Here is a 25,927-nt window from a genome sequence, read left to right as displayed (position 1 = left end):
GAGGATCACTGAAATGAGAAACAGAAGCTTTCTTGATGTAGGTGGGTCTTCTATCAATCTGTTGATTTCACTGGTTAATTAATAAAGAAACTGCTTGGCCTAATAGGTTAGAAAATAGGTGGGTAGAGTAGACAGAACAGGAAGAAGGAAGTGAGGTAGATGGCTCAGACAATTGCCCTGCCTCTACAACGAGTCGCCATGAAGCCAGCCACCAGGACAGATGTGCTGAATCTTTCCTGGTAAGACACCACTTTGTGGTGTTACACAGATTATTCGATATGGGTTAGTCAAGATGTGAGTAAGAGGCTGAAAATAATGGGCCAGGCAGTGTTTAAAAGAATACAGTTTTCCGTGTAATTGTTTCGGGGCACAAGCTAGCCCGGCAATCAGGAGCAGGGCTGCAGGAAAGCAGCCCATAGCTCCTCACTACACTTTCTGGTCAGTGTCCCATGAAAAACCTAAATAAACCTATCACATCAAAGTCCAACTCACTTAAAAGAACTCTATGTAGCATGTACTTCCAGTCTGTCCTACAGCAAACTATCTCCAGTAAGCATTTCTGAAGTAGAGCCTAGTTCCTATGTACAATTACTGCTCAATTGCCCTCCAGCAGTTATACCAATTTACAATCCTAACATTCATCTTCCCAAACACCACTGGAGCACTACCACAGTTAGAAAACCTTTTGGCAAGCAGTACAGTTAGCAAGGAGCAATTCATTTTATATTTACTGATTACCACCTGTACTGAACTTAATTTTCTTTACTCATTTTTTAATGCTCACGTGCATGCACATGTGCACCACTGTGTAAGCACCTGTACGTCAGCATGTTCTAGGCCTTTGGGGCGCTCTGATTATGTAAGACTGACTAGTAAGCCCAGGGATGTCTGTGCCTTCTTTAGCATTGGATTACGATCCACAATTAACGTTCTACATGGGTGCTACGTATTGAACTCAGGCTGTGTGGCAGGTATCTTAATGACAGCTATCTCCTCTCCTCAGTCCTTCTCGACTTCAAGAAATTACAAATATATATAAAAAAAATCAACTGTCAGCATCAACTGATGCTATTTTCCTCATTTACAATAAACTACCAAATCTTGATCATGTTTCATACACTGATCTGAATTTCTTTTTAAAAATTTACCTATAACTGAGGGCTGGAGAGATGGCTCAGAGGTTAAGAGCACTGACTGCTCTTCTGGGGGGTCCTGAGTTCAATTACGAGAAACCACGTGATGGCTCACAACCATCTATAATGAGATCTGGTGCCCTCTTCTGGCCTGCAGGCATGGAAGCTGAACACAGTGTACATAATAAATAAATAAATCAAAAAATTTACCTATAACTCTGCCACTTATTTTTGCTTGTATTATGCTTGGAAAGGCACTGATTATATAAAAATACCAACACATTTTAAAAAAAATCTGAGTTGTTTGCATTGTTTCTCATTTCTTAAGGATCTACTTTTATTCTCTTTTTTCTTTAGTAAACCTATGTTACTCTGCTTCAAAAACATGAAAACATGTTTGTAAAACATGTTCATTTCATAAATTCATATATTCCTATATTTTATCCCCTCTATAGAGTATTATACACTGATTTAGTTCTAATTTCTATCTTCAGTTGGTTGCACTGGTCCAGCCTATTACTAAAGCAGGATTCTTCAGTCATACCTGTATTAGTGGACAGTAAATTTTCTCATTACTAATAATGTTTTTTTGTTGTTGTCTGGCTTCTACTTTGCCTTTATTTGACTTAGTGACAGGGTCTCACTATGCAGTCCAGGCAGGCACAGAACTCATTCTACCCAGAAAAATCTCAATCACACATGCAGTGAGCCTTCTGCCTCAGCTCACCGAGTGCTGGGATTACAGGCATGAAGCAACATGCTCCACTAACAATCTTGTGAAAATAGTTCACACCTTGAGAAAGAGGGAAGAATGCCTTTGAGAAGACTTCTATTGAGTCAAACAATACATATTTAAAAGTGTGTGTGTGTGTGTGTGTGTGTGTGTGTGTGTGTGTATAAAAACATAGCTTTCCTTCCTATTGCCAAGGCAGAAAACTATCCTCCTAATCCCTTGGAATCTCATCAGAACTACATATTACTTTGTATTAATTTTAAAAGCCTTCTTAGTTGATGTGGGATTCTCCTCTGTATGCTGTGAATATCATTAGTTAATGAAGGAACTGCTTTGGGCCTGTAGCAGAGCTATAGGGGAACAGAGACTAGGTAGAGAAAACTAAATGGAATGCTGGGAGAAAGGAGGCAGAGTCAGGGAGAAGCTATGGAGCCACTGGAGACAGATGTGCTGGAATTTTGCTGGTAGGCCATGACCTCATGGTGATGCACAGATTAATGGAGATGGGTTAAATTAATATGTAAGAGTTAGCCAATAAGAAACGAGCTAATGGGCCAAGAAATGATTCAAATAATATAGTTTCTGTGTGATTATTGATTATTTTGGGGCTAAGTAGCTGGGTACAAACTAGTGGCCTCCTTACTATAAATTGGCACCCACATGGCCAACTAAAATTCACTTAAAACCTGAGAGAGCTTGAAAAGAAATTCTAGACACACACAAAAAAACAAAGTTTAGATGCATTTATTTTTCAGCTGGCAGGGCAGCTCATTTAAGAGAGGTTTTCCTGATTCAGTGGTAGCAAAAGGGAAAAAAAAGCCACGCCATTTTGAAATGCCGGCTTTCTGGGCTACACTGCTAGTGCTAACTCTGACTCTTTCTAGAGGTTTGGCCACAGAACATTTAAATGGGATTTGTAAGCAACATACTACAACTTGCTTAATGGGAACATAGACCTGCTGTGTACCTAAAACTGGGGCAATGTGCACAGCTTGCAGAGGCAGTGAATGGACTTCCACCATGTTACTGGGTGGGGCAAGCAGAAAGTACTGTATTTCACCTAGTAATGGTGCAGATTAAGTTTTTAAATAGCGCTTAGCATTTTAAGAAGCACTCCTAGACAGTAAAGAATTACAGATACACAATAGGACAGATTCAGACATAAAAGACCTCTAATGAGTCACAGTATTGGATAAATGTACATAGCCTTGAGAGAAGAATAAGAGTATAGAGAGTTATAAAAATAAATGGCTTAAAAAAAAGCAGTCTTTAAAGAGAAAGAATACAATCACAGATTAAAGGAGTAAAGATAATAATATAACTATTAAAAAGTAATAAATATAAATAAACCATGTAAAAATGGAATATACACAGAGAGTCTGGATTATGTATGTTACTGTATTTTCTTTGAATTTTTTGGCTGTGAAGGAGCTAAGTACAGAGAGACATTTCACTGTATGGGCTGTTAAGCTAAACCAGCATGTATATTATAAAGGTATCTTGACTTCAAAGTTTGAGTCTATGGATATGTAGCTTTGGAAAAAAGAGTTTCTTATTTTGTTTCCACAGAGGATGAGAACCTGTGGAATCCTCCCAGACTAATATAGTTTGATGGACCAAGACCCCCCTGAAAGGTCACTTTGAACCCCCCTCAAAAAATTACTTCGCCCAATAAACAGCAGGAAGCAGTTTGGATAGTGCTATGCCCATATTACCAAATATTGTTTATAAATGTTTGTTTACATTTAAAGTGGGTATGCGCTAGAGATTTGCATTGGCATGGATCTTGGTTTATTGATACAAATTTAAGGTCAATTCTGTTATATGTGTACTTCTGCTCTTGATTAAGGTATTGTGTTTGTGCAGTTATTTAAAAATGTAATGTATAATTAAGAAACATAGGTTAATAGATAATCATCTATAATAGTCAAGTCGTGTCAGTTAGATTTTCTAGATGGACAGATATGTATTTCAGATGATAGGCATTCTTCAAACCTTTCAAAGACTACAGAATATGGCATTTAAAATTTAGGACTTTTAATGTCAATGAGACACATCACCTCCTGGCAGCATCAATTACTTCAAGAGGAAGATGGGCACCAAAGAAGAGGCTCCTTATGGAGTTGATTAGCCATTTGGGCAAGAAACAGCTCTTGCCTGGACTGCTTGATGGCATGCTATGTGAACAGGACATGCAGCACCCACAGAGAGATGATTGCGGAACTTGCCTGAAGGTGAGACTGTTCTTCAGAGTTCCTGCTTCATGAAAGAGTCTGCTAGACATTCTGCAGAACACAGAAAAATGTGACTGATAAACTGCCAATATAGCAGAAACTGTCTTTGAAATTTTCTGCTTCATGGAAAAGACTGCTGGATACTTTGGGCCTGTAGGGTGAAGATAGATGCCCCAATAGTAAACTTTGGTGACTGTCCAGGCAGTGAGATGTCTGTCAATTCTAGAGTTTTGGAAGTTGCTTACAATACACTTCCTGTTTACTTAGGTGATATTATATCCTTCTAGAGTCTTTGATGGAGTTAAATAATTTATAGTTATAGTTTTCCTTAGTAATGATAAAAGATAAAAGTAGATATAAATATTATAACTGTAATTCTTACTTGATACCTGTTTTATCATAAGTAAATTTACTATGTTGAAGATAAAGCCTTCCTTTTCATATAACAGAAAAGGGGAGAGGAGGTGATGTGGGTTCCCCTCTGTATGCTGTGATTATCATTGGTTAATAAAGGAACTGCTTTGGGCCTATAGGGGAATAGAGCTAGGCAGGAAAAACTAAATGAAATGCTGGGAGAAAGGAGTCAAGAGTCAGAGAGAAGCCATGGAGCTGGAGACAGATGTGCTGGAACTTTGCTGGTAGGGCATGACCTCATGGTGATAGACAGATTAATGGAGATGGGTTAAATTAATATGTAAGAGTTAGCCAATAAGAAGCTAGAGCTAATAGGCCAAACAGTGGTTTAAATAATATAGTTCTGTGTGATTATTCTGGGGCTAAGTAGCTGGGAACAAACTAGTGGCCTCCTTACTACACTTAGTAAATAATTAAAATTTCATTTTCTTTAAGCAGCTCTGCCTTGGTAACTTACACTTTTTATTTGGTGGCTTACATCTGACAGCATGCCAACTTATGCTCTGATGGCCACATGCAACCAACAACAGCTATGAGCACAATCTTAAAACATTGTGAGACTTAAACAAACAACAGTAACTCAACTGTTCAAGTCTCCAGCATGACTCTGTAGTTTATCTCAGAGACTGTAACCTTATAGTGACCACCATTTTTTTACAGTGATCATCACCTTACATTGTCAAAAGGTTGGGATATCTGGTCCTTATTATTCTTTTAGTTACTTAACATTTATTTATTTAATGGGGAGGGACAGTGCTATGCTATGGTAGTCATGCACATGGAAGTCAGAGAACAATTTGTAGGAACAAGCTTTAGTCTTCTATCATGTAGGTCCTGGAAACTGAAATCAGATTACCAGGCTTGTTAGCAAGCACCTTTACTTGTAGAGCCATCTCGCCAGCCCTGTTCTCTCACTTTTAATAACATTTGATCTATTTCAATATAGTATATCATTTGGATTAAAAATATTTCTATGAATCTTTTTATTTACCTCACTTTACCTTTTTTCATATCAATGTTTTCAAATTTTAAAGCAAATTATAAACTATGGTAAGATGTAAATATATACTATGGAGACATACACTGAAATTAAAATAACTTCTAGAGTACTAGGTTTTCTAAGAAATACACACACAGCCACATGCACATATGCAAGCACATCATCCCTAAAGTCAGTCTCCTCTCTCTCTCCCTCTCCCTTCCCCCCCCCCTTCTCTCACAATCTGGCTTTTTGAGATGGGGTTTTTCTGTGTAGCCCTGCCTGTCTTGGAACTTGCTTTATAGACCAGGCTGGTCTCAAACTCAGAGATCTTCCAGCCTCTGCCTCCCAAGTGCTGGGGTTAAAGGAGTACACTACAACCCCCAACCTCCCCCCCTCCCACACACACACACACTATTTTTTTCCTTGGATTTTTAACTTAAGCTTTTGGTTAAACTGCAATTCATTTTGTATGTAGTTTAATGGTCTTCTAAAGGAATCTTTTAACAGTATTTGAGCACAGATTTGTGACTAAGCCATCTTCTCCTGCTATCATTAACAAATGACTCCTGAAAACCAGAGGGTACATCCCAAAAGGAAGACCTGAATGTACCTGGTCCTTCATTCTTGCTTTTCTTGGTATGACAACTGTGTTTAACTCCAATTCTGCTGGGTTGCTTCTAGATTCCTGCTCTGTTCTGCAAATATTTGCATTTAGTGCAGCTTCTACTTTTCCAGTCGATGGCGCTGGGGAAGAACATGCGGAGTCTGCAGGCTGTGGGGATATGCTCTCTCTTCTGCTAGTCCTCTCATCATCATCGTCATCACTGGACAAAATGACTACAATCACAAAGAAAATCCAAAATTTACATTGAAAAAAATTTACATTTATATTTCATTTTTGTCAGTTAAAAACTTAACTGGAAACTGATTTCAATATTGTATCACTATTTGATTTCAATACTGATTTTTGCTGTAGAAGTTTACTTGCAACTGTAAGAACAGGGACAATGTCTTGCTCACTGCTATATTCTAGAACCTAAAAAGGGGGGATGGGGCCATTAAAAATACTGCATAATATCTTTAAAGTGTTCCAATGTTAAGAGTACAAAGCTGGCTAAAGACACTCTGGTGATAGTTGCCTGTGAATTACTCACTCCTGATCCATACCTTTAATAAAGGGAGTGGGGTTTTAAAAAGGCATGATACATGAACTTACCTAGTTTCATAACAAATACTGGCCTTTTATTATTTTCAAGGTTGGTTATTTGATTTAATTTCTTTCCTCTATGAAATCAGAGACAACAGGGTATCTATTTCACAGGATTACTGCATAGATATGTAAAATCCTATTATAGTGATTGGTACCTATAAACTTTTAAATTGTGTGTGTACTTTCTTAAACATGGCTTTAAAATTCTTGCAAACTATCTTCCCTTGTGGTAAGAAAACTAATTTCCACTGAGTCCTTTCTATGTGTCAAATAAATTGAACTATGGTTATCTGTCATTTATATGCTATTTTATTTCTTCAGAATACTAACAAAGGAGCTGGGGAAACAGTTTGGTTGGCAAACCCTTGTAAGCACCCAATACCTGAGTTTGATCCCAGAAAGCTAGGCATGGTCATTTTTAGATCCAGCATTGGTAAAGAAGAGACAGGTTGACCCCTAAGGCTAGCTAGCTATGCACCAAATACATACACAAAAAGTCTAGAGAGTAGAAACAGGCTATGTCAAAAAGATCAATAACTAGAACAAGCTAAGACACTACTGTTTTGATTGACTATTTTGAACATGAGGGGAATGGGAACAAAGTCAGTTACTACTCTCACAACAAAATAGACAAGTTTGAATCACATGAGCCCCAAATGCTGAATATCTGCCACAAAAGGATACCTCTGGAAACTGTATTTCTCAAATATGCACATATTAAAACACAGACAATTAAAATATTGAACTGTTACTTAAGAATACAGTTAATACAGTGTGGTGGTGCACACGTGGGCCCCAGAAGCACAGGAGCAAAGGCTGGTGGCTCATTGCAACCCAATGGAGCAGGCCCATGGGTTTCTGGGTCTCAGGAAGAGAGAGAGGACAGGAAGAGGGTACTTACTTGGATCATTCAGATCTGACAAGCTTGTCTTTCGTTCTTTTGGGTTTGTGAGTTTAGGTATTTTTCCTCCAGGTAGAATGACTTTTCCATTAGTCTGGATGTAATTATGTCTACTAGCATCACATGTCACCAAAATATCTATTGGAATCTTCTCCACACTGTTACCATAAAACTTCTTGGCTGTTAAACCTGTGGTTTGTGACTTCTGTCCTCCAGAATTCTGATGAATTGACGTTCTTAGTAAAGGTCCAGTGGATTCATGCAAAGTTATAGCTTGTCTGCAATTTCTTTGCAAATCATTATTAAAAACAATACCACAACTTTGGCATTTGGTCTGATTTTCTTTTTCTTTTCCACATTTTGGGCAACATTCACGCTGTTCAGACACCTTATATTTAAAAAATAAAAAGAAAAGACTTTGGTATTTTAAAATTAGCATCAAAAAGCTCCTTTAAAAACTTTCCAAATGATGTTTTGTTTTTCCATCATCACTATCATGGCCTCCCTAAGATTCTGAATGAGTCATGCTATTTGGGGGGGTCAGCAACAGAAGGCTATAAAAAATTTCAGGGTCATTCTGTCCAACAGTTAGCTATGATAAGGTAATTTATATCCTTAAGAATCAGAATGTAAAGAGCCAGGAAAGGAAAGGACACTGATTTGCATGCAATGGAGCCTAGGTTTGATTTTCAGTCCCACAAACAAAAAAGAAACACCCCAAGTGCTTGATTTCAATTTTACTCTCTACAATAAATAAAACATACTTAGAAGAAAAAGTACTTGGAAAGACAGCAGTTCCAGGTATTCTTTCTAGAAATATGATACTAAAACATAGTAAGGAGATCCATACCTTTCATCAGCTAAGACACACACACACATCATCAAATTAACTGCAGCAATCAGAAACAAAACGCAATCAATGAAATGAATTAGACACTAAAGTTTTAATGATAAAAACTAGAGGTTAAGAATTCAGTGATTCAATGGTTAAGATCACAAACTTATATTCTCTTATAGAGAATCTGAGCTCAGTTCCCATGTAGCTCAAAACAGACTATAAAGTCTAGCTCCATGTGGATCGGACACCTCTGGCTTCTAAGGGCACCTCTACCCACAAGTACATACACACAGACACACATGCAAAATTAAAAATATCAAAAATAAAATAAAAATAATTGCAAACAGAGAATGGTGACATACACCTGTAAGCACAGCACTTGCAAGGCTAAGGAAGAATGAAGAGAAGGGCAGCCTGAGTTGCACAGTGAGACAACAGACAAGCATGCACATACACATGCACCACCGGCAAATGCAGCTGAGGATAAAGCTTAACCCTAGTTTGTATCTACTGCACCATGGAAACCCAAATCCAAATGAAACTATTAAAAATGAATTGCGAAATGAAATACTATCTAGTTTTCCTAAGGTATATATAACACTCCCTTCCTTTACTTCATTATTTTTGATTTTCTGAGAAAAAGTTACACTGAGAAGCACCAGCTGCCTTGGAAGTCACTGTGTAGATCACATTGATTTTGTACTTAGGGCAATCCTCCTGCCTCTCTCTGCCTGATGAGTGATGGGATTATGGACTTGTACAGCTTAAAGTTTTACTTATTTACATAAAGTAAAAATTTTCATGATTTAATTTCTTTATGAAAACAAAACTTGATTAAAACCTAATTTTGTTTCATTTAACTGTTCATTAAAAACTCTTGCAAAGTTAAATAAGTTCAAATTACAGAGTTAGGGAAGTAAATCAATACTAAGATTCTTTCAGCATTAAGTTTAATCCTCAAAACTCCAACAACACTACAAATCTAATATTGCATACTATGTCCCAGACTCTATACATGAAAAATACCTTACTTAATTAAAAACAAGCCTGTCTCAAACAATGACATTCTTACTATGTATCTAAAAGATGTTCAATTACATTAAATTCAAAGATTCTTCCTTTCCTTCCTCCCTCCCTTCTTCCTTCCTGTTTTCTTAAAAGCAAGCAGTGTTGAGTCTTACAGTCTTTTTTTTTTTTTTTTGGTTTTTCGAGACAGGGTTTCTCTGTAGCTTTGGAGCCTGTCCTGGAACTAGCTCTTGTAGACCAGGCTGGTCTCGAACTCACAGAGATCCCCCAGCCTCTGCCTCCCGAGTGCTGGGATTAAAGGCGTGCGCCACCACCGCCTGGCGAGTCTTACAGTCTTAAATGGAAAGACAAACCACTAATCTTGTTTGTTAATTAAAGATTACAAAGAGACTGTCTCCAATTTTTCCACTCTCTAAGGGAAAATGGGATCAACTGGCACAGAAGTAGAGTCAAAAAGGTCTTTAGGTTTCATAAAGCAGTTCTGCAGCAGTTTAAGCTCTGAGCTGGCAGCCTGGGGAGGAAGGATGCCGTGATGAGAAGGAGCATCTCCCCTCCCCCTTTCTCCTTTTAGGAGACACTAGCATGGTCTCAGCCAACTTTAGCTGGCAAGCAAGGAGACTAATCAACAGGAAAACTGAGTAAATACTTAAAAAATTCAGTAGGGATGAGAGCTGACCAAAATGAATGACAATCCTACAAAGGGCAAAAGATAAACAATGAAATAAACTGTGCTTTCGTATCCAGACACCCAGACCCAAATAATCACATGAAAACTATATTAATTAGAACACTGTTTGGTAAATGGCTCAGGTATATTCCTAGCTCTTACATCTTAAATTAATTTCTATTATTTTATATTTTATCACGAGGCTCATGGTATTCTTCCTCACATCTTGCTTCTTGGGTGGCTACATTGTGTCTGCCTGACTCTGCCTTCCTTCTCCCTGCATTTAGTGTAGTTTTCCCACCTTGCTATATTCTGCCCTGCCATAGGCCAAAGAAACTTATTATCATCCAATGATAATAAAACATATTCATAGAATACAGAAAGGAATCCCACATCATCTCCCCTTTTCTCTCTAAATTAGAAGCAAAGTTTTAACTTTAACATAGTAAAATTACATATAACAAAATAGGTATCAAGCAAGAATTACAATTACAATATTTAATCTATTTGTATCTGGCAAAATTTAAGAAAATATTCTATCATCTATTCTATCTTTGTTGAGTCTAATGTTTAATATCTAATTTATCTTTTATCATAACTAAGGAAAACTATTTGTCTTCAACTCCATCAAAGACCCCAAAAGGATATAATATTACCTAAGTATTCAGGAAGTGCATTGTAAACAAGTTCCAAAACTCTAGAATTGACTTTTCTTAAACAAGTTCCATAAATTCCATAACAAGTTTCTTCTATGGCCATCAACCTCTTAAGTAATTGGTGCTGCTAGAAGCAGATGTGTCTCACTGTTGAGAAAAGTCTTAATTTCTTAAAACCTTTTAAATGTCTTTATTCTGTAGGTCTTTGATGTACTGAAGATTATCTAACTGAAATATATCTCTGTATATCTAGAAAATCTAACTATCATGACTACAAGATTGACTATTATAAATGACTATTAATCTGTAATTTTTAATCATACATTACATTTTAAATGAGCTATATAAACATAACACCATAAACAAGAATAGAAATATACATAACAAAATTGACCTGAAATTTTATCAATAAACTGAAGTCCATACCAATGTAAAACATTCATTTCTATATCACATCTCAAATCCTTTTTTTTAACGAAATTGATTGACTGTGACCATTGACCACTTAAAATCAATTCTTTTTAAATAAAAACAAGCATTATAGACAATCATTTTAGGAATTTGAGCATTGTTTTCTCCAAACTGCTTCCTAATATTTGTTGGGTGAAGTTTTTTAGGGGTCATGGAGACACTTTGAGGGGGGGGGGGTCTTGGCCCATCAAATCAAATTAGCCTGGAAGGAATCCACAGGTTCCCATCCTCTGTGAAAACAAACATTGAATCTCTTCCAAAGTAACATACCCTTAGACTCAAATTTTGAAGTCAAGATACCCTTAAAATATATGTTGGTTTAGTTTAGAAGTCCCCCAAATCAAATGTCTCTCTGCAGTTAGCTCACTAACAGCCAAAAACTTAAAAGAAAACACAATAGTATACATAATTCAGATTCTCTGTGTATTTTCCATCTTTAGATGGCTTTTTAATATAACTTTTACTATCTCTTTATATACTTTGTTTTATAAAACTGTTGCTTTCTATAATTGTCTATACCCATTTTCTTTTTGTTTCTAAAGCCTATGAATATTTTTTTAAACACACTGTGATCCATTCAGAAGGTTATTTTTATCTGAATCTGTCTTTATTACGTATCTATAATCCTTTTTTGATCATTGCTGTGAACTGTTAAGCAGGAATGGCTAGGACCAGAGCAGCCACTTTGGCTGTTGGTTCTACCCTGCTTAGCTTTCCAACATGGCAGAGGTCCATTTACCACCCACCAGCTCTGGGACCCATGTTTACCACCCAAACTCTGAAAAGCAGTTGGCCCATGCTGCCCACAAATCCCATTCAAGTGCTCCACAGAAGGACCTCTAAAAAGATCCCTCCATTCTACCAGCATGAACCAGGAAGTTTCTTAAAGGAGTTACACATCTGCTCACCACCAGCAAACAGAGCCTATCTGAAAAAAAATTGCAGCTACCAAGAAGCTACATTTAGCTCCCATTTTTTTTTTGGGGGGGGGGGTAGGTCTGAAAGCCCTCTTATTTTTTCTTTTTTAAGCGTTTCTAGGTTTGATATGGATCCATGCCAGACAGTGGGCACTATTTGTACACATAGACAGCCATAAAATTAATTTTAAGATAGTAATAAAGTTCTCTACCTACCTCTAAATGGGTCAAACACTTCTTCGAAGCAGGGGAAAGTGGAGATAGCTGATAGGTGCTACAGTGCCGTTTCTGCTGTGCTTTCCTCTTAATTTCAGGCTCTATATATGATTCCGACTCTTCTGTTTTCTTCATTATACGATCTAAAGGAAACAGGTGTGAAAATCACTGAATTTAAATTTATTAAGTTCTTCATGATCTTTTTTATAGAAGAGTTAAAGTCCATATTTTCAAACATTAATTTTTTAGTTAAAATGGGATAGTGTGTAAACATGTATGATAAAGAATGATCAGAGCCAGGGAGATGCCCCCAGCTAGTTCCTTGGGCAGCTGAGGAGAGGGAGACTGAAATGGCCAGATCCTATAGTCATACTGATGAATATCTTGCTTATCACCACAGAACCTTTATCTGGCGATGGATGGAGATAAAGACAGAGCCACATATTGGTGCACCGGACTGAGCTCCAAATGAGGAGCAGAAGGAGGGAGAACATGAGCAAGGAAGTCAGGACTGCGAGGGGTGCTCCCACCCACCGAGATGGTGGGGCTGATCTAATCGGAGCTTACCAAGGCCAGCTGGACTGGGACTGAAAAAGCACGGGATAAAACCGGACTCCCTGAACATGGCGGACAATGAGGGCTGCTGAGAAGCCAAGAACAATGGCACTGGATTTTGATCCTACTACACATACTGGCTTTGGTGGGGGGGGCCTAGCCTGTTTGGATGCTCACCTTCCTAGACCTGGATGGAGGAAGGAGGAACTTGGACTTCCCACAGGGCAGGGAACCCTTACTGCTCTTCGGACAAGAGAGGGAGGGAGAGTGGAGGGGGAGGGGGAGGTAAATGGGAGGCAAGGAGGAGGCGGAAATTTTTAATAAAAAAAAAAAGAATGATCAGAGGCTAGTGGGCATGAATTTGATTCTCAGGACCCACATGATGGAAGAAGAGAACTCCTGAAAATTGTTCCTTAATGACTTATTTACTTACACACCAACATGCACACATGCAGTCATACACATACATGTAAAAAACAAAAACCAAGACCTTTAAGACTAAGGCAGTAATGCCCATGCTACTGTTACCTGGTTTTCCCTTCTCAAGATTTCTACACTACAGACTACTTCATTAGTATGGCAACGTTTTATTCAGTTGAAATAAGGCAACAAACATACTATATACTAAACCACAGATGCCCTTTCCCCCAACTTAGCTTTATTCTTAGATTACTAATTAGAAAACAGAAATTCAAATATTTCCTATAAAGATTTTGATAAAGTAAAACTAAACTGATCCTTAAGCTATTTGTAGATGTTTATGTGGTAGTGATTGTTTGGATATGTATTATTCCCCTAGAAATATGAGAATTGTCTTCATTATGTTTCAATGTAACTGCTCTATTGGCACACCCCAGACTTTGCTAGATAGTTCTAATATTTCTTTTTTTATCCGTTCCGTTTTGAGATGAGGTCCAGCTATGTTAATCTGGCCAGCATGAACTCACTATGTAATCCAGACTAGACTTAAATTTGTGTGCTTCTTCTGCTTCTGGGTCCCAAATATTACAGCAGCCATATACCACCATATCCAGCTTCCTTTTCTCTTCTGAAGTTTTCAAAGCTTCATGAACACGCCAGCCTTGTTTCTCTGTTTCTTCTCACAGATGTTCATTTCTCCAGTGCAGTTTTATTCTCTCTCATGATGGAGGAGGGTCATCTGTCTATGTGTTACTTTCATTGGTTAATAAAGAAACTGCCTTGGCCCTTTAATAGGACAGAAAATTATGTAGACGGAGTAGACAGAACAGAATTGTGGGAGAAAGAAAGCAGAGTCAGGCAGAAGCCTCAGGCAGTCGCCATGCCTCTCCTCTGACTCAGGATAAGATTCTTCCCAGTAAGACACCACCTTGTGGTGCTACACAGATTACTAAATATGGGTTAGTCAGGATGTGAGAGTTAGCTAATAAGAGGCTGAAACTAATGGGCCAAGCAGTGTTTAAATGAATACAGTTTTAGTGTAATTATTTGGGTGTAAAGCTAGCTGGGTGGCGGGAAGCAGCCCGCGGCTCCCATCACAACAGAGTGGCACCCAACATGGTAACTAAATCCACTTAAAGGGAGAGAGAGTTTAACGAAGATTTTTGCTGTTTGTTGCTGGCGTGCTGCAGAGAAATTTCCCTGACTCAGCAGCCATAGCAGGGAAAAAATTTTAAAATGCGCGGTTTTAAAATGCAGCTTTTTGCACTGTGCCGCCAGCGCGGACTCTGGCTATAAAGCATTTCAATGGTTTTTATGGGACTGGATGTTTGTGTGCCCGCTCAGTATCAGGAAGAAAGTACTGAGTCCATGCCAATGGCTCAGTGCTCCCTGCCTGCAGCTGGGCAGACAGCCGGATCAGGTTTACTAAGTGTGCACAAGCGGGAGAGCATGGCAGACTCCCTCCGCCATACACAGAGATGTTTCCAGGCTGTGCAGTGGTCTGCCTGGCAGATTAGGCTGTAATTGAGAAAAAAAAAAAAGAAAAAAAAGAAAAAAAAAAAAAAGCTCATTCTCAAGAGTTAAAGTGCTTAAAGGTTTTAAAGAGTTAAAGAGTTAAAGGTGTGGCTCCTACCTGGCAGCCCCAGAGCTAGTAGAAAATGGTACGTCCTCCATTTTTAGATTGGAGAGAGTTGGAGCCAACATCCAGAACAGCATGCCACTCTGCAGCCCAGAGCTGCAACTGATTCAGTCACAAGCAGCTCAGGCTCCGCTCTGCCAAGCTGAACTGTGCTGACCTCAGGTGGGAACTATGGTAATTACCATAATAACAGCACAGTTAAGGTTTAGACTGGGCAGGAAACAGGCGGTACTGGTACCGTACTACCTCTACATGGTGCAACTAAAGTTTTTAAGAAGTGCTTAGCATTTTAAGAAGTGCTCCTGGACAGTAAGGAATTACAGATTCACAATAGGACAGATTCAGACATAAAAGACCTTTAAATGGGTCACAATGTTGGATGAGTGTACGTAGGCTTGGGAAAGAAAAAAATTAGAGAGAGAATAAAGTTAATGCCTTAAAAAAAGGGTAAAGTCTTTCAAGAGACAGAGTACAGATAGTTATAGATTAAAAGAAATAAAGAAAAATAAGCCACGTAAAAGTGGAAAATTCACAGAGAGTCTGGATTCTTTGTATTATTGTGTTTTGTTTGAATTTTTTGACTGTGAAGGAGCTAAGTACAAAAAAACATTTCATTAAACGGGCGGCCAAGCCGAACCTGCATATATGTTCTAAAGGTATCTTGACTTCAAAATTTGGATCTAAGGTCATGATGCTTTAGAAAAGTTCTTTTGTTTTCACAGAGGATGAGACCCTGTGGATTGCTTCTATCCCAATATGGTAAGATAGACCACGCCCTCCTGAAAGGTTGCTGTGAACACCCTCAAAAAATTACTTTGCTCAACTGCCGACTGAGATGTACCTAGCACACAGGTTATATACCATGAAAAATCAGTGCCCCCATACAGCAGGAAGAAGTTTGAAGAGAAAACTACGTCCATATTCCCAAATATTGTTTATAAATGTTCTTTTACATTTAAAGGGGGATATGATATAGATATGAATAATTTGCATTAGTATGCATTTTAAGGTCAATTTTGTTATATGTATATGTATTTCTGACCTTGACTAAGGTATTGTGATTGTGTAGTTCATTTAAAAATGTAATGTATATAGGTTGTTAATGGATAATCATCAATAATAGTCAAGCTTGTAGTCATGTTAGTTAGATTTTTTAGATATATAGAGATATATTTCAGTTAGATAGACATTCTTCATATTTTAAATGTTACAGCAGCCATATACCACCATATCCAGCTTCTTTTTCTCTTCTAAAGTTTTCAAAGCTTCATGAACACGCCAGCCTTGTTTCTCTGTTTCTTCTCACAGAGGTTCATTTCTCCAGTTCAGTTTTATTCTCTCTCATATGTTCCTCTCCATGAAGCAACATCTACTCAATTTACCTGATGAATCAACAGTCTTCTTTGCTAAGAAACTGCATTTATCCCACCCTGGCCAATTAATCAATCCATGGTACCCAATTTGTATTTATAGTAGCACTCATTAAATAATAAAATACTTGCTTGTACTAGTCTATTGTTGTCAATATGACTATGAGAAATAAGGTTTTTTGAGATGGGGCTTCTTTGTGTAACAGCCCTGGCTGTCCTGGAACTCACTTTGTAGACCAAGCTGGCCTCAAACTAACAGAAAGCTGCCTGCCTACCTTTGCCTCCCAAGAGCTGGGATGTATCACCACCACCTGGCTGTCATATATTTTTTTAACGCCCAGAAACTACAAAAGACAAAAACTAAACAAGTATTTAGCATATGAATGAACTGCATAAAGACAAAACTATATGATGTATTTAAGTATGAAATTAGTGCGGTGTGGTGGGGCACGTGTTTAATTCCAGTACTTGGGAGGCAGAAGTGGGGGAGTTTAGGGGAAGAGATGCTGCTTTTATGTGACCTTTGAAAATGAATTACCCTTTACTATAGAGACACTGAGCCATGCATACATAAACTTAGAAACTGAAGACTTAGCCTACAGCCAAAGGACATAAAAGACAAAAAGACAGAAAAAACAAAACAAAAAACCTATCAAAGTTTTACCCTGATGTTACACACAGAAACAAGCTAGTCTAGATGTTAGTGGCTTTAATAAGGGATAGTTTACTTTGTTATTTATGTTTTTGTTTGTTTTTGTTTTTCAAGACAGGGTTTCCCGTGTCTTTGGAGCCTGTCGCCTGTCCTGGAACTACTAGCTCTTGTAGACTAGGCTGGCCTCGAACTCACGGAGATCTGCCTGTCTCTGCCTTCCAAGTGCTGGGATTAAAGGCGTGTACCACCACCGCCCGACTTACTTTGCTATTTCTAAACAAATTTTCACTCAGAGCTATACTATTGCACTCTGAGTAAAAAAGAACACAGACATTTTTTTAATCAGAAAGTACATAAATAGGTGTCCAGAATATAATGAATTTCTTGTAAAAATTAATTTACAGCAAAGTAAGTCTGAAAAACATGGCCCTCAATAGGATATGGGTTTTGAGTACCTGAAAGACCAAGGCAAGGAAATCGAGCCCAGGAGTAAACAGACCAGACTGAGCAACAAAGGGTATGCCTCAAAGGATTCCTCAACCCCTTTAAACAACATGCTGCTTCAGATTTGTTTTATTTTATTTTGAGAAAGGTCTCACTATGCAGCCCTGGTTGACCATGACCTCGCAGAGTATTGGGGTTAAAGGCTGTGACACCAGGCCCCAATGAAATTTCTTTTTATTAAACTCAATTATGAACATAAAGGAAATCCACAATAAAATATAAAATTTTCATTAGATTTTATAAACTGAACACAAGGTCTGTGCACATTATTCAGTTCAAGTATGTATTGGTTTTCTGGCAAATGTTTCATAAATACAAGTAATATTTAATTAAGTACAGTGTAACGGTATGCATTCTATTTAAAATAAGTATATGGCCTTTTCTTTGTACCTGAGAGGGGCCTAATAACAGGATTCCTTAAGACTACAATTTGTAAATGCTTGTTACCTGAAAGAAAGTGTAGTATACTTTCATAATCTATACATATCTGTCTCTACATCACTTCTAGATTATCTATGTTACCTAACATATTCTATAAGCTATGTAAGAGGTTATCTTACTATGCTGTTTAGTGAATAAAAACAAAACAAAGGGGTATATGTTCAATACAGATGCAATTTTTTATTAAACCAAGGTATTATTTTTCACTTTAATTTTCCATAATAACTTATACTGTTAAATGTATGCTTTTGCAGAACCAAATTAAGTATTAAGATCACGACTACCATACAGTGTGTTTAAAGCAGATGATACTGTGTTCATTAGCATCACTAAAAAGAAACAAGACCCAGATACCACAACTAAAGCAGAATTCTGTTTCTTAACTGAAGTTATTTGGATCAATGCCTGTGAACTGCTGTAGGGCAAAATTCAAATATCTGTGCTCTTAAAAATCAACAAAGCTATGACTAAAGAAGTGATTATTAATATTCTAATAACAGAAAAAACACGAAAGTTCATGGAGATCAGTATTCTTAAAGGGTGAGAATAACAACTTCTCTTTTTAGATGGGGATTACTCTGTTCATTCTGAGGATGAACCTAGTGAAGACTCCTAGCAAGGGAGGATACGAAACTTGAAGTGGACATCTTCTATAATTATGCAGGGCTTCCAGTGGGAGGACTGGGACATCAACCCGACCACAAAACTTAGATATACATTTTGTCCTGACTGAAAGGTGTGTTGAGAAATGGTGACCCATAACTTGTGTTGAGGATCCAGCCAATGACTGGTCTAATTTGAGACCCAAACTATGAGACGGAACCCATGCCTGACACTGCCCAGATGACCAGGAACACAAGGTTGTACAGCCCAGAAACCTAGAGTAGAATCAAATACAACTGGCCAAAAAATAAGTAATAAAATAAACGAAACAAAATGATTACTAATGATGTTCTGCTATACTCAAAGAATGAAGCCTAGCCCATTCACTGTCTCCCTCAGCTGATGGGAGCTGATGCCGAGACCCAAGGCCAAACATTAGGCAGAGAGAGATTGCCCAGGTTGGAGATTTCCATAGGTCCCTCCCCTCAGAGCTCAGAGGAGGAGGAGGAAGAATTGTGGAAACCAGAAGGGTGGAGGCCACTGATTGAGCAGAATTTGAAGAATAAACTAAGCAAGGTTTGTGGGAGCTCAGAGACTAAATCAGCAATCCCAGAGCCTGCAAGGGACTGTGCTAGGTTCTCTGAATTTATGTTATGATTATATAGCACAGTCTTCTTGTAGGACTCCTAACAGTGGAAAAGGGGACTGTCTCTGACTTTTTGCCTGCTCTTGGGACCGTTTTTCTTCTACTAGGTTGTCTCACCCAGTCTTAAAGTGAGCATTTGTGCCTGGTCTTATTGCATCTTGTTGTGCTGTATTTGTTTGTCTCTGGGAGGTCTGCTCTTTTCTGGGGGAAAACAGAGCAAAGGATGGATCGTGAAGAATGGGGAGAATGGGGAGCTGTGATCTGGGTGTATTGTATGAGAAAAGAATAAAAAAATTTAAAAAATGTATTAACAGCAATTGATGCTTATCAAGTAAACTATTCTATATAAAGATATTCAAATAAGCTGTTAGGGTCCACAGATCACTCCACAAAGACCACCACTCACACATGCAATCTGCAAGAGCGTTTATTTCTTGAGAACAAATTCTGCATCTAGGGGTCAGTCACACAACAATATGGCAGCAACCCTGAGAGAAGCTCACATGCTCCTTTTATACACTGCAAGGGAAATTACATGGACAGTTAGGTCATCTCCATCAAACATGATTGGCTAAGCAAGCAATGAATACACTAGTTTAAATTTGATTGGTTGTCGCACCTTTGCACATATCAGGGCAAGCCCGGACATGTATCAAAAAAGGTGGGGTTACTTGCAGGATCTGCCCTTTTCTGACAGGCTCGCTCTAGCCTTCCAATTCTTTTTTCAAATACAATTGATCATAGTTGCTGAATCTATAGGCATATACTCCAAAGCTATGGAGGCTCATTGCACAGGGACAGAAAGGTGAGATTAAGTTTTAAGATACTAAAATGGACTGGTTGAATATGAGAGGACACTTTCCTTCTGTACATGTGAATTAAGGAGTGATTTATCAGTTGATTGTTGATTGTTGTATAACTGCATGAAAATGTAGTTAAAATGTATGTATTAAAAGATAGCATATAATGTCAATATTTCTAAACTCTTAAGAGGAAGACTAAAAACAGTTTCAAAATGAAAAGGAAGCTTTAAAAAATGAAAAGCAGAAGGAAAATGAGTGGTTTTAATGTATCATATAAATGTGATCTTATATGCTTGGAAAAATTAATACTATCAAACAAAACAAACAATGAATCCAATGTGCTTTAACAAAACCTAAAAAATTACTTAATAGTTAATAAGCTTTAACTTTTTATATAAATGCTACCAAAGGGTAGACTAAAACTCACTATTAAATATATACTAAACTCAAAAATGGGAGCAAGTAGAATAATAAGAACTTAAAGCAAGAAAGACAGCTTAGAGGCAAAGATGTATGCTGCTAAATTCAATCCTCTGAGCCCACAAAGTAGAATACATAGGCGAGCAGGGTTGTCTTCTGAAATCTACACATGGGATGTAGCACTTGTACTACATGCACACACACGCACATGCACTCATGTGCATACACACACATACCAATGAACTAAATAAATAAATGTAAAAAAATCATCTTGGGGGCTGGAGAGATGGCTCAGTGGTTAAGAGCATTGCCTGCTCTTCCAAAGGTCCTGAGTTCAATTCTCCACAACCACATGGTGGCTCACAACTGATGGAGGAGTGTCTGTGTTAGTTTCATCGGTTAATAAAGAAACTGCCTTGGCCCTTTAATAGGACAGAAAATTAGGTAGGTGGAGTTAACAGAACAGAATGCTGGGTAGAAGGCAGTGAGGAGATGCTTCAGGCAGTTGCCATAGTCAGTCGCCATGCCTCTCCTCTCCAAGACGGACGCAGGTTAAAATCTCTCCTGGTAAGCCACCCTCGTGGTGCTACACAGATTATTACATATGGGTTGGTCAAAATGTGAGAGTTAGCCAATAAGAGGCTGAAACTAATGGGCCAGGCAGTGTTTAAATGAATACAGTTTCCGTGTAATTATTTGGGTGTAAAGCTAGCCGGGTGGCGGGACACAGCCCTGCCACCCTTCTACACACAACCATCTCTAATGGGGTCTGGTGCCCTCTTCTGGCCTGCAGACATACACACAGACAGAATATTGTATACATAATAAATAAATAAATATCATCTTGATATCAAGAACACAAATTCTATTTAAATTATAAAATTCATTTGATAATGGTGGTGGTAACTTATAAAGTGTTTAAGTGCAGGTGTGTGCATACCATGGTGCACATGTGGGTGGGTGTTGGGTGGTAGTTTTAGAGTCAAGTCTCTCCTTCCACCTTTGAGTGAGGGACCAAACTCAGGTTCTCAGATACAAGTGCTCAATCATTTTTATTCACTGTGCCATCTTGTCAGTACCACAGTGATTTCTTTTAAAGACAAAAATATTCCAGGAACTATGCTAGAAACTAATGACACACAATCTCCAAAGAAAACACTAAAATTGCACGTGATCTCCATGCAGCACTATAGGCAATATTATGCTAGTACCATAATTTATCCTATAACCAAGCATATATCTACCTGCTTAACACAAAAGTGGCTGAAAATGAAAGGCTCCATTATGTTAATATAATTAAAAATAAATAGCATCACAATATAATTTTTCCTTACTTTCAAGATAGGTACAGCCTTGGCTGGAATCATTCAATTGGTAGGTCAAGTGAGTGATTACTTGGCATGAACAAAATCCTGGGTTCAATGTCCAGCACTACAGAAACCAAGAGTCTATCTGGGATACAAGACTCTTAAAAATACCTCTCCCCTTGACAAAGTTTATACTTTAAATATGCAAATATTATCCTGAAATTTAAGTACTGCCCATAAGGACTTACAAATAACAAAGAGTATAACTTTCCTGAAAATAAATGAAGAAAAGAGAATAACTGTTGTATGAAAAAGAATAAATAAAAAATAAATGAAGAAAACAGAAAATTATTAAACAAAAATCAAATAACAACTGTTGTATGAATGAATAACAGCTTCATTAGGACCCACTAATGAAGCTATAGATGCAGTGCAATTTTATAATACCAGAGCTCCAGAGGTGTAGACAGAAGGATTTGGAACTTGAAGCCAGAATTTGACATAGCCAGTTTGAGGTTGAGTCATATAAGGCTTTCTGAAAAGTTCAACACCATCCCCCACAACAATCACCAATGGATGATAAAGTCAGAATCTGCAGTACCTCAGCATTATCAGAGAACTTTACTAAGTACCAAAAGGAAAACACTAATTTTGCAGTGATGAAACCCTGGAGAAACTACTATGTAACAAAGTGATCAAAACTAACATCACCAGTAACCAAACACATTAAAATCATGCAATTCCTGATATAATGCACTAAAAAGGCACATCATTTCTGTGCTGTGAAAAAACAGCAGAGATAGTCTTACCATCATCATCAAACACAAACCAAGAGGCACTACAAAAGCAACTCCCCTGAAGTCATCAAAATTATCCAGAACTAAAAAAACAACTAATTGCTATGTGGGAAAGGCATCAATGAAAAAGAGGTTAGTTCTGAACAAGCTCAACAAGCTTAGCAAATAGTCTTATAACAAGACAGACCTATAGTGGCATATGCCATTAATCCCATCATTCAGAAGGCTAAGGCAGGAGAACACTAGTTTGAGCTAATTCATTATACAGAGTACTATGGAAGCTTGAATTATGTAATGAAGTCCTGTGTCAAAAAGCAAACAGAACCCCAATAAACAAACAGGTAAATAGCTTATACTAATCTTTACTTTTGACAAAAGTATTGATTTAAAAGGTATGACAATGATGAATAGAAACCATTTTATAATGGCTTTGCAATTTTTCTGTAATAATAGTAGATAATTATATCTACAGTTATTTTAAAGTGAATCACAAAGAAATCCAAAGATTATTTCTAATTCTTTAATGAATATTGTTGGGTAGTTTTTGTTTGTGTGTTTGAGACATGGTCTTATTATTAGCCTTGGATGACCTGAACTTTTTTTTTTTCCTTTTTCGAGACAGGGTTTCCCTGTAGCTTTTAGAGCCTGTCCTGGAACTAGCTCTTGTAGACCAGGCTGGCCTCGAACTCAGAGATCCGCCTGCCTCTGCCTCCCAAGTGCTGGGATTAAAGGCGTGCGCCACCACCGCCCAGCCTGGCCTGAACTTTCTATGTGGACCAGACTGGTCTTGAACTCACAGAAGTCCATCTGCCTCTACCCAGAGAGCTAGGATATAAGGTGTGTGCTACAGGGCACAGCTGAATGAATATTGTTGAACATTAATGAGTGTTGTTGGGTAAACTAAGTATTTTAACATACTGGCTAAATGACACCTAAAATATTACTAGTGGGTCTAATCACTTTGTCGCTCTGTAACACATCTGTCAAATAGAGATAGTATTTGTATTGTTCTTCTCGCAAGATCAAAATAACTTGTACTGAGTAAGAGATTTGGCATTAAACAGACCTGGGTTTCAAACCAGCTGCCATAGCTATCTCTGTAAGCCTGGGCAAATAAGTCAATGCTTCTATGGCACCATTTGCTCTTCTCTATAAAGTAAAGGCAAAAAATCTGAACTTAGAGGGATCTTTCACAAGAAAAAGGATACGAGTACATAATAAATATAATGCATTTGACTTAGCAAGTAGAATGGAGTCAGAGTTCAATAAAGAATGGAAGTGTAGCCGGGTAGTGGTGGTGCACACCTTTAATCCCACCACTCGGGAGACAGAGGCAGACAGATCTCTGAGAGTTCGAGGCCAGCCTGGTCTACAAGAGCTAGTTCTAGGACAGGATCCAAAGCCACAGAAAAAACTCTATCTCAGAAAAAAGGGGGGGAAGTGTAACAGAATGGACATTGAAGATGGTCATTATTGCTAAACTCAATTTATTAACATAATTATACACTGTAAAGTATAATAAATTTCAAATTTCAAATGAATAATACATGATAATGAGAAATGATGAAGCTGAGCATCAAAGTATTTTATTTACACAACAGAGGTATACTCAATGCATGTACAAAAGTTTGGCACTAGGGACCACGATCTTTAAAAACAAGCAAAGCCTTGTCTATAAACAAGGAAGACACATGTTAAGAAATCCTTTAGAGGGGCTATGGAGATGGCTCTTAAAGAGGACCAGAGATAAGCTCCAGCACCCACATTAGGAAGCTCAAAACTTCTGTAACTCCCGTTCTAGGAGGATCTGAAGCCTCCGGCCTCTATGGACACCCATACACATGCATATAAAATTAACCAAAATAAATCTTTAAAAAAAATGAGAGGCTGGGAAGTGATAGTGTACACTTTTAATAATCCCAGCACCTGGGAGGCAGAGGCAGGTCGATCTCAGATCACAGTGAGTTTAAGCTCAGCCTGTCCTACAAAGTGAGTTCCAGGATACCCAGGATTGTTACAAGAAGAAACCCTCTCTCAAAAAAACAAAAGAAAAAAGGAAAGGGAAAGGGAAGGGGGAAGGGAGGAAGGGGGAAGGGAGAAAGGGGGAAGAGAGAAAGGGAGGAAGGGGGAAGGGAGAAAGGGAGGAAGGGGGAAGGAGGAAGTGGGAATTGAGGAAGGGGAAAGGGGGGGAATGGGAGGAAGAGGAAGAGGAAGAGGGAAGAGGAAGGAAGCAGCAGCAGCAGCAGCAGCAGCAGCTATTCTAAAACAGAAAGAACAATGCTGAGCTGGCAGAATGGCTCAGAGAGTAAAAGCATTTGCAGTGCATGCTCAACCACTAGAGTTATATCCTGGGGTCTGCATCTGTAATCCCAGCACTGCTTATGGTAGGATACAGTGGGAAGGAGAGTTGCCTGTGAACTCAGGGGCCAGCTATCCTGGAGTACACAGTGTGGCAAAAACAACAAAACAGACTGCCTTAACAAGGTGCAGAGAGGGAAGACTCCCCAACGCTGTCTTCTGACTTGCACACACGCCCAATGACACATATCCCCATATACCCCTTAAAAATAATTAAAATAGCAGGCGGTGGTGGCACATGCCTTTAATCCCAGCACTCAGGAGGAAGAGACAGGAGATCTCTGTGAATTTGAGGCCAACCTGGTCTACAGAGTGAGTTCAAGACAAACTCCAAAGCTACAGAGAAACCCTGCCTCAAAACAAACAAACAAACAAACAAACAAAAACACAAAAACCAAACCAAAACAAACAATCACCGTTTTATATAAGGAAAATCAATTTGATGGTGAAATAAATTTTTTGCATTAATACAAAACTGATAGAATCTAATATAAAACTATTTTAAAGTTATAGATAATCTATAATTAATATTTGGACCTTTAACAAAAACATAACATAATCCAAAGATTTCAAACTGTACTCACCTGATTGTGCAACAATCCTGACAATATAAGACACAATTTAAAATAAAAAAATCTCAAGTCTGGTTTTCAATATTATTTCTATTATGTTGGAGAGTATTCTAAAGTTACTATCTATAGTCTCTCAATTTGCATTCCTCATTCAGAGTAGCAAACGAAATTGTACACTTACCTACACCTTGGACATGACTTAACATTACAGGGTTGTTTTCAGCTTTTTGGACATGAGGTGGATATTCTTTCCTACAAAAGGAAATTTGTATTTCATTCAAATAGGAAATGGAGTTTTCAAAACGACAAGGTCAAAGGACTACTTACATTTATTCAGAGAAACCATAACTTGTCATGTTAAAAAAATGGAGCTATAAAATAAACTGCACTGGGAAAATAAAATTACAGCTAGACAGCAGTGGTGCTATCTCATTTCAACTGT

At 38.0% G+C, this 25,927-nt stretch overlaps 1 protein-coding gene across 3 annotated transcripts in view; it reads right to left on the bottom strand.

The window, feature by feature from the left end:
* Positions 1-25,927, bottom strand: part of Senp6 (SUMO specific peptidase 6) — a 93,371-nt gene that overhangs the window by 32,323 nt on the left and 35,121 nt on the right. For all 3 annotated transcript variants that reach the window (XM_038321525.2, XM_038321524.2, XM_042054644.1), the window contains 4 exons: positions 25,667-25,737; positions 12,399-12,541; positions 7,608-7,995; positions 6,107-6,333 (listed from right to left, as the gene is read on the bottom strand). In XM_038321525.2, coding sequence (XP_038177453.1) covers positions 6,107-6,333; positions 7,608-7,995; positions 12,399-12,541; positions 25,667-25,737 — 829 coding nt within the window. The remainder of the gene's footprint in view (positions 1-6,106; positions 6,334-7,607; positions 7,996-12,398; positions 12,542-25,666; positions 25,738-25,927) is intronic.

The sequence above is a fragment of the Arvicola amphibius genome, chromosome 3 (genome assembly GCF_903992535.2).
Source record: "Arvicola amphibius chromosome 3, mArvAmp1.2, whole genome shotgun sequence".
NCBI classification, from domain to species: Eukaryota; Metazoa; Chordata; class Mammalia; order Rodentia; family Cricetidae; genus Arvicola; species Arvicola amphibius.
The sequence above is the reverse complement of the archived record's forward strand: the minus strand, read 5'-3'. Positions and strand labels throughout refer to the sequence as shown.